Genomic DNA, 8,387 nt, shown 5'->3' with positions numbered 1-8,387 from the left:
AGTTAAAACGCAAGAAATGGAGTCGGATAGGCCCCGCTCTTAGTAAACCGCCCCACAGCATCGCAAGAATGGCGCTAGATTGGAATCCTCGGGGAAGCAGAAGCCGCGGCCGGCCAAAACACACCTGGAAAACTTCCAATCTGCATGACTTATCCTCCATACACACTGGGTTGGGCAATGCAAAGGCGAAAGCATCCAGCCGCTTGCGTTGAAGAAGCCTTCTAATGACACTATGATCCTGAAAGGAGTAATCAGGAGAAAAGTAAAATAAAAAAAATAATAATAATAGAATAAAAACAAAAATATAAAATAAAATAAAAAACAAAAAAATAAAATGAAAAAAAAAGTTATGAAATAAAATATTTAAAAAACCAGAAAATAAAAAATAAAAATAAAAATAAAAAAATTAAATAAAATAAAATGGTATCTTCCCGAGTTGTTCCACCGCCGCCGCTTTCAATTACTAACCGGGCAACTCTTTTACGCAAGGAATTTTATCCATTTTCTCAAGCACACTCTATTCAGCAGGGGAAAATCTATTATTCATTATCTCCTGCAATCAATAATTCAATAACTCATCAATTCAGCTGTCAAGTGTATCGAAAGCTACAGAAAGTCGACTGTTTAACACGCACTTCAACTTAGCCAAAGCGCCATGCAGCAACAGCTCCGCATTTGGTTGTGCGTCTGTGTATTCTTCGGAATCTATATAAGGGCAACCAAGAACACTTCCAGCAATAATTCAACCCATCTCATAGTAGTGGGCTCAGCAATTTGCTGGACAACAAAGCAGCAATCAAATCGCACTTACTATTTTCAATGCTGCTACAACTACTTTCTATGGTGTGGCACATGTGTTACGTTCGTGGCCAGCATCTATTGGTATAGCTATCCACCAGATATCAGATTCAATTGGATAGCGTCCACCATACTCTTCACGTCACGATTTCTCACGAATTTACTTATTTTGATGGAAACATTTTGGGAAAAACAACAACATGATACCTTTCTTATATTGCTGCAAGAGATCGAAGACTCATTGAGGCTACGCCTCAGATGGGATACGCAAAGGCCATTGCTGTTAAGACACTTACAGCGCTTTCTAATATACCAAATAGCGCTATCATTGATTGGTACAGTTCCCAGCATGGCGGCTTCTTTTATATTTGTGAATTATGGCGGATATCTGTGGCGTGGCTTGTGGTTCATATGCGCCATACGGGTACGCACACTGCAGCTTCTGGTATATCTGTATGTATTGCATCACTATTTAGAAGGCTTGTGTAAGAAGTTGCACCAGATTGTGGCCTTTCGCATGGCACCAAGTCGGCAGCTGTTGGACGTAGACTATGGCAAACTGGGCACCTTGGAGTATTTCATAGCCGCCAGAGAGATTTATACGCTACTCTACAAGGCATTTCGTTTGTTGAATGACTTTGCTGGCTGGTCGCTATTCGGTATTGTCATCTCTTATATGTTGGATATAAGCTCAAATTTCTATTGGCTGTTGCTAAGTTTCGACGATGCGCAAAATCGACGCTTTTACTACTGGGCCGATTTGTGGTGGTTCCTACCGGTCATCTCGTGTGTGGGGTATTTGTGTTACTGGTGCAATTGTTGCAAGCAATTGGTACGATTTTATTATTTGAAATGTTTGAAATTTAAATTAAGACTTTTTTATTATTTTAAGATTTTTCTAAGCTAATTAACACATTGTTACAGGATCGCACAGTGGCACATTTGTTAAGTAAAATAATAACCAGGAGCTCGTCAAGATCAGCGGCACATTATCGCCTAGTATTGCACGATTTTTCCATGCAATTGCAGCTCCAGCATATTGAAGTGACGTCAAAAAATATGTTTGTTATAGATGTGCCTTTCATTATGTCGGTAAGCCACAGAACGTTTGGTACAAACAAGTAACATTGAATAAATTTATTTCTTTTTAGATTTGCACTGCCATGGCTATGCATCTGGTGATACTTAAACAGTTTTAGGCGCTTGCAGGAAATATAGCGAGAATGCGCAGTGGATGCCACTATCCAATTCCTTAAAATCGCTCCGAAATTCGTGTTATTTTTTTATAACTGCAAATAAAAGGTGTTTTTTAAGAACTTAAAATGATGATACAAAACAGAAATATTGTTGGAATTAATTTCTTTTATTATAAACTGGTGGATAATTTCATGGCATTTAATTTTGAATATGATATCCGACCGCGGCTACAACGAGTTTATATGGTCCAATTTGTTGACCACTTTTTCCAATAAACTAAGCTACGAATCTTTAATTCCAACGTACAATCGCTGCTGTGAATCCGGGGCGCTTACATACAGTCTGTGTCAGAAGAAAAGAACCGGTTATAACTTGTAACTTCAAGATATGTTTTCCTCTGCTTTTTGCTGCATAATAGTCCCACTCAAGGGCTATGACGCCAGTGCTAACTCAGGTTAGTGTCGTTCGAAACTCCCCCGTAAAAGCAACCAAACAAAAATGAGTGAGAAGTTCGCGAAGCGTTTTGACGCGGTATTTTCATACACGCATTGGAAAGGCCCGATATTATCTTACGCCGCGGCTGCAAAAGTAATTGTATAATTAAAAAAGTTTGTTGTGATGTGGAAGCAGCGGTAACTTTTTAAGCGGAAGCCTTTTTTGAGTGTGGCGTGGTGCCAAGAACGATCAGTTCTTGCTAAAAAGGGAATAGATGTGAGTATCAACGCCATCGAACGTCGATTGAAGGAGGCGAACATATCCTAGCGTCCCACATCATCAAAAACCCTGCTCTCAGAAAAACACATTGAGAAACACAAAACAAGAAAACGCATCTTGCCCATCCAAGACTTAAAGCAACTCGTACGTCAAGTTCGCAAAACCTAGGCTTGCTTGTCGACGAGCTATGCAGAAAAGCTGGTACAAAGCATGAAGAAGATGCCAGGCTATACTCGACAACGAAGAAGGCTACACGGCTTATTGAGTAATTGCGACTCGTAGTTTTGTACATACTCGTACTTTCATTGTAATCCTTTTTTCTGACACAGACTGTACGTGCTCCTACGAAGGCTGAAATCTTTCGTCAATGCGTGCTTACGCAAAATTTTGAGAATCTAATGGCCTCGTGTTATTTCAAACCAGGATTTGCTTATTTCGATCAACGAACTTCCATTCGAGCTCATCATCAAAGGCAGACGATTTGGCTGGATAGGCCACCCTTTGAGCAAAGTTTGAAGAGCTGCTCTGTGGTGGAATCCGCAAGGTGCAAGGAACCGTGGAGAGCCAAAGCCCTCCTGACGACGCATGGTGGATACGAATGTATTAAACTCAAACTCTACTTGGAATTCCTTAAACCAACTTGCTCACAATATAGCTGATTTCAGTAATTTTGTTCTGGCCCTACGCCCCAACAGGATCTAAAGGAATTATATACATACGAGTATATATATATTTTGTTTCCAATAAATATAGCCTTATGGCGTCAATGGTGGCTTGAATATTGCAATAAATCGATTGTTGTCAAATTTCGCCATCTTGTTGGAACCAAACGTCGTCGATGTTTAGCTGATTATTCTTTCGAAATGACTACTCAGTCGGCAAGGCTCAATAGCGATCGTCATTCACCGTACGAGTAACGGCAGCTCCTTCCTCATTTCGAAAGAAATAAGGACAGATGATGCCACCAAAGCTTTATTAACTTGGCGAACATATTTTTTTTTTATTTATATTTTTTTTTTAATTTTTACAATTAGGAAGCATTGCTCTGGCGTGAAACACCGTTTGCCATTCTCAGCTGTCCCACCATACTTATCGAAAACGATAGTTCTCATTCAGCTATAAAAACACCTTATATTTGCCCTAATTGTACTATTAACTAGTTCATCTGCGATTTATGCTCATATACACTCTGTGAAAAAATTATAAACGCACGACTATTTTTCTATTTTTTATAAAGATATAGTTCTTTTAAATACAAATACAAAGAAGTAGGTTTTGCCTATATTTCACCTAGACATTCTACTTACTACCAAACCACTTTATACTTCATGAATTAAATTGGTTGTGTAGCCTGCTCTACTATTTCGCCAGCTAAATTTCGCTATACATTACCCCCCGCCCATTCTAACCAGAGCATTACAAATTGCATAAGCACTACCAAATTTGTTGCTGTCGCGGTAATACCCTATTAGAAATAAACAAAAAACTTTATTGAATGCAAAAATTTGAGTTTAAATAGATTTCCCTCTACGTACCGTCACCAAAAAACGCAACTCCAAAGGAAAGACATTTTTGCATGGAAAACTGATGTAATACTCGTTTTTTTTCAATCTGCACAGTAAACAACCGAGGTTACGTGCCTAAAAGTATGCTTTAAAATATTGAAATAGTTCAAAAAACAAATCCATCGCACACACCAACTCTTTGCACTTATCGCACAAGTAGCATAAATGCCAGATGATAGTGATAAGAGGCAGCAACGATACAGGTCCCGCAATATAAAAGTATCGCCGGTTGGGGAACCCATCCATACCCATCAGCGTCCAATAGATCTTGCAGATAATATCAAACATATAACAAATGACAATGCTAAGGAACGACCAACCGGCAAAGTAATTCAATAATTGGAATGCTCTAAGAATAAGTCCATAGATCTCTTTGATGGCCAGCAGATACTCAAGTGATTACATTTTCTCATTCTGGCGCAGCTTCACGCAGAGGCACTCCAAATAGTGACGTAGTATGCGCACATAGACCAATAGCTGAATCACACGCACACGCACTGTTAGTATAGACCAAAGTCCATGCCAAAAGTAGCCAATGTAATTCAACCACACTGAAGTGACCATAAAGAGTAAAAATCCCACTAGCGAAAGTGCAACGAAGCAGCCGATCAGGCACTGCAAACTCCGCAGTAGAGTCAACTTTCGCACATCAATCAGAAGATTTGTAAGCACTTGGCAACTGAAGAGTTTTACAGTCGCCACGCAGGTGAGTTGTAGTGTGGGTGAGACGTTTTGTCTTTGTAATCCATGCACGTAGAGCGCGCAAATCGTCAGTGTTAGGATGGAAATATAGAGACTTTGGAGCATAAAGATACGGTTGCTACTCATGGCAAAGCAGTGCGAGGGTTTTCGAGATTGCGTTAATATAAAATTTGAACTTGTATTTGCATTATAACTGCAATTGGGCGGCAACACATACATAAATACCGAAAACCATGCACAAGCGCAACCAAATTTGAAACTTTTGCTCCATTTTGTAGGTGTGGAATGAAAAGTATTGAAAATGCTCGAGGTGAGTAATCGGGAATTTCATAAGCACGGGTACATGTGTGAATATACGTATTCATACAGGTATGAGTGTGTATATTGATTAATGTGTTTGGATTTATTTTCCATACGTAAAAAGTTATGCCCACACATATACTTAACGTATTTCCGCTGTCGCTTTTTCTTCTAGACCTCTTACGTACGACCTGAGTGTTGCCTATTTGTATAATTATCGAATCTAATAACTATCTATAATCTAAAAAGGCATCAATCAGTATATACATACATACATTCAAAACATATTACGCCTTGGCATGTCACCTTTTGCATGTTTGACTTTAGCTTTAACATCTTCTGAACGCTGATGGGTTAGGGTAGGTCCCCCAACTGGCCGGGCCTTTTCCTTTGCCAACCCTTCACTATTTGCGCGATAAGTGAAAAGAGTTGGTATGAATTTTGAAACCAAATTTTCTGAGTGTGCTTCTGGATGATAGAACTCAGTGCTGGCTGAATTTCATCGGAAAATATTCACTTTGGTAATTTTGTGGGCCCACTTGAGAAAGCCTTACCCATTTCCGACGCAGGGCAGGGTTTCCTCCTCTTTTCCGAAGAATCTCTCTACACTCCAAGGGATGCGTCATCGAATATTGTCATCGTGCAAACTTCTGCACCATACGATAGGACGGGCATGATGAGAGCCTTATAAAGTGTTAGTTTTGTTCGTTGATAGAGATCTTCACTATTAAATTCCCTACTTAGTCCAAAGTAGCACTTGTTGTTGGAATTCAATACCCGTGGATGCCGATACGCGAGTGCGCCAACTATTTGTGTGATGACAGGAGGTACTTCGTTTTGTTCTCGTTCAGCACCAGTCTTTCTTTATCCAATTTGGAAAAGACAGAACTAACAACGCGATTGTTAAGGCCGATGATATCAATACTGTCGGCATGCGCCTATAATTGGCTCGGACGATCTTTTCCACCACCAAGTCACATGGCAACAAGTCACCTCGTATGAAATCTCATTTGGTGCCAAACGGCTCGGAGGAGGGTGGACTTATCTGGGGTGGATATCAGCCGCTTGTTGTACTCTCTTAATGGCAAGCGGCATTTCGTCTGTTAACTCCTGAGTTGTGGCGCGCAAAAATTTATTTACCTAACTTTATTTCCGTCATTACCGATTCAGTGGTAGCAAAATGGACATTGCCAGTTCGCGCAACTTCACATGGGGTGGCAATTACTGGAAGAATTGTTGCCATTAAATTTGTCTAAGTGCATTACGGCTCTAATTACCGCAAAACAAATGTAATTAATTGCATAAAATGTCTAAGACAAATAGTTTAAGAGCCTCCAATAACTCGCTGTATTCTGTTTTAAGCTCGCAGATACGTCTGCCTGCTCAAAATGGAAAGACACCTGCGTAATTGGCTACGCTGCTGTACAATTCTCGGCATCTACTTGAGTCCTGTGGAAGAAGACACTTCGATATTGACAAGGTCAAAGATCGTACAAGCGTCCAACACCAGACGTCAGGCTTGGTCTAGTCAGCCCATATGCCATACCTATCTGCTGCAGCGTCTATATCTTGCATTACTCGCCTTAACTGTCTGTACACTCTACGTGCATGGGCTGTACATGCGTGATATAGAAAACGGACTGGAACTTACTTGGCTGGTGGCTACTTTAGTCTATACCTCGCAAGTGTTTACGCATCTTTTCATCTTTATGGAAGCGCTGTGGAAGAGGGAACAACACGAACGATTTCTGCTGCTCTTGCAGGAAATCGAAGTCTTGTTGAAGTTGCGGCTAAAGTGTGATGTGCGCAAGCCACAACTGCTGATGAGCTTGAGCCGCCTCTTATTGGGTATGGTGCTGCTTTCATTTGTTGGACTGTCCGTTTTTATGACGGCCTCGGTTTTGCTGAACGACATTGGCTACGCATTCCATGCGGCCTGGTCCGTTGTTACTTTCCGTGTGCGAATACTTCAATTGCTGATCTATACGCGCATCATGCGACACTATTTGGAATGCTTGTGTGTCAAACTGCGGCAGGTAGTCGCATGCCGTACCTCACCGCAAAGCCAACTATTGGATATCAACTACGGGAAGTTGGAATCTATGGAACTGCTACTGGCCATCAAAGAGAACTATGCTCTGATCTTTAAGGCCATACAGTTGTTGAACGATTTTGCTGGTTGGTCGCTTTTCGGCATTATTTTTGGTCATATGTTAGATTTCACTTGCCACGTCTATTGGACACTACTCGGTTTGGATGGTTACGATTCGCCCTACAATTATATGGTGGGCTTGCCAGCCGTTTTGCCGTTTAGCGTGATTGTCTGCTATCTGTGTTATGTGTGTGACAAATGCAAAAAATTGGTTCGTATGGGATTAAAATTTTGTATATTTGGTTTCTAATTCAAATCGTGCACATACTTTTAGGGTAATACGATTGCGCATTTGGTTAGCAGACTCATTACAGTCACTTCGACGCAACGAACGCAGCGTTATTGTGCTGTGGTGCATCAGCTATCGACACAATTACAACTACAACGCATCGAGGTAACCGCCAAGCATTTCTTTGTGTTGGACTTGCGTCTGATTATGTCGGTAAGCTTGTGGGTATGCAACAGTGGCTTTCACAAGTAATGAAAAAAAAATGTTTTTTTTTTCAACTTTTAACAGATCTGTACAGCGATTGCAACAAATCTTGTCATACTCATACAATTTTTAAAAACAGAGAATGTTTAAAAGTTTGCTAAGGCCAGCGTTGTTTTACGCCCAGAGATATAGGAGCATCAGTAAACCTGTTCGAAGTTTCATATAATTTTTATTATAAAATACAATAAATAAATATTGGATATGGTAATAAGTTTCCGCCCTCTTAAAAGAGGTGTGGCTGCTGATACTATGTTTGTGTTCGCTCTAGTAATATACTGGTGATTAGAAGGCGTATATGTGAGGTCTTTCATGGTAGAAATACACTTGCCATTGTCTGTCGAGGGGCGAGCGCTTTAGAAAAAACTTTTTCTTAATTTTTGGTCTTTCTTCGAGACTCGAACCTACGTTCTCTCTGAATTCCGAGTGGTAGTCACGTACCAACCCATTATAGCTTAGCTAAAAGAAG

General features: G+C 40.4%; 3 protein-coding genes across 3 annotated transcripts; 2 read left to right on the top strand and 1 right to left on the bottom strand.

The window, feature by feature from the left end:
- Positions 1-655: 655 nt before the first annotated feature.
- On the top strand, positions 656-1,997 carry LOC128857686 (putative gustatory receptor 39b). The gene is made up of 3 exons (XM_054093432.1): positions 656-1,630; positions 1,723-1,890; positions 1,950-1,997. Exons 1-3 carry the CDS (start codon positions 656-658, stop codon positions 1,995-1,997), a joined length of 1,191 nt encoding a protein of 396 aa, XP_053949407.1.
- Positions 1,998-4,090: 2,093 nt separating this feature from the next.
- On the bottom strand, positions 4,091-4,838 carry LOC128857685 (uncharacterized). Its single transcript, XM_054093431.1, has 4 exons — positions 4,678-4,838; positions 4,407-4,578; positions 4,245-4,349; positions 4,091-4,174 (listed from the first exon to the last, which is right to left on the bottom strand). Exons 1-4 carry the CDS (start codon positions 4,836-4,838, stop codon positions 4,091-4,093), a joined length of 522 nt encoding a protein of 173 aa, XP_053949406.1.
- A 1,826-nt stretch (positions 4,839-6,664) lies between these two features.
- LOC128857684 (putative gustatory receptor 39b) lies at positions 6,665-8,011 on the top strand. Its single transcript, XM_054093430.1, has 3 exons — positions 6,665-7,639; positions 7,703-7,870; positions 7,946-8,011. Exons 1-3 carry the CDS (start codon positions 6,665-6,667, stop codon positions 8,009-8,011), a joined length of 1,209 nt encoding a protein of 402 aa, XP_053949405.1.
- Positions 8,012-8,387: the final 376 nt, after the last annotated feature.

This window comes from Anastrepha ludens, chromosome 3, assembly GCF_028408465.1.
Source record: "Anastrepha ludens isolate Willacy chromosome 3, idAnaLude1.1, whole genome shotgun sequence".
NCBI classification, from domain to species: domain Eukaryota; kingdom Metazoa; phylum Arthropoda; class Insecta; order Diptera; family Tephritidae; genus Anastrepha; species Anastrepha ludens.
Note: the sequence above shows the minus strand (reverse complement) of the source record. Positions and strands in the feature narration are given on the sequence as shown.

Bases quoted from the DNA above. Each gene is read 5' to 3' on its own strand.
- LOC128857686 (XM_054093432.1), top strand. From the start codon at position 656: ATGCAGCAACAGCTCCGCATTTGGTTGTGCGTCTGTGTATTCTTCGGA. The intron at 1,631-1,722 runs GTACGATTTTAT...ACATTGTTACAG, and splicing joins GCAATTGTTGCAAGCAATTG to GATCGCACAGTGGCACATTT. The intron at 1,891-1,949 runs GTAAGCCACAGA...ATTTCTTTTTAG, and splicing joins ATGTGCCTTTCATTATGTCG to ATTTGCACTGCCATGGCTAT.
- LOC128857685 (XM_054093431.1), bottom strand. From the start codon at position 4,838: ATGGTCACTTCAGTGTGGTTGAATTACATTGGCTACTTTTGGCATGGA. The intron at 4,579-4,677 runs GTAATCACTTGA...GTCGTTCCTTAG, and splicing joins CTGCGCCAGAATGAGAAAAT to CATTGTCATTTGTTATATGT. The intron at 4,175-4,244 runs GTACGTAGAGGG...TATTTCTAATAG, and splicing joins AGTTGCGTTTTTTGGTGACG to GGTATTACCGCGACAGCAAC.
- LOC128857684 (XM_054093430.1), top strand. From the start codon at position 6,665: ATGGAAAGACACCTGCGTAATTGGCTACGCTGCTGTACAATTCTCGGC. The intron at 7,640-7,702 runs GTTCGTATGGGA...ACATACTTTTAG, and splicing joins GTGACAAATGCAAAAAATTG to GGTAATACGATTGCGCATTT. The intron at 7,871-7,945 runs GTAAGCTTGTGG...AACTTTTAACAG, and splicing joins ACTTGCGTCTGATTATGTCG to ATCTGTACAGCGATTGCAAC.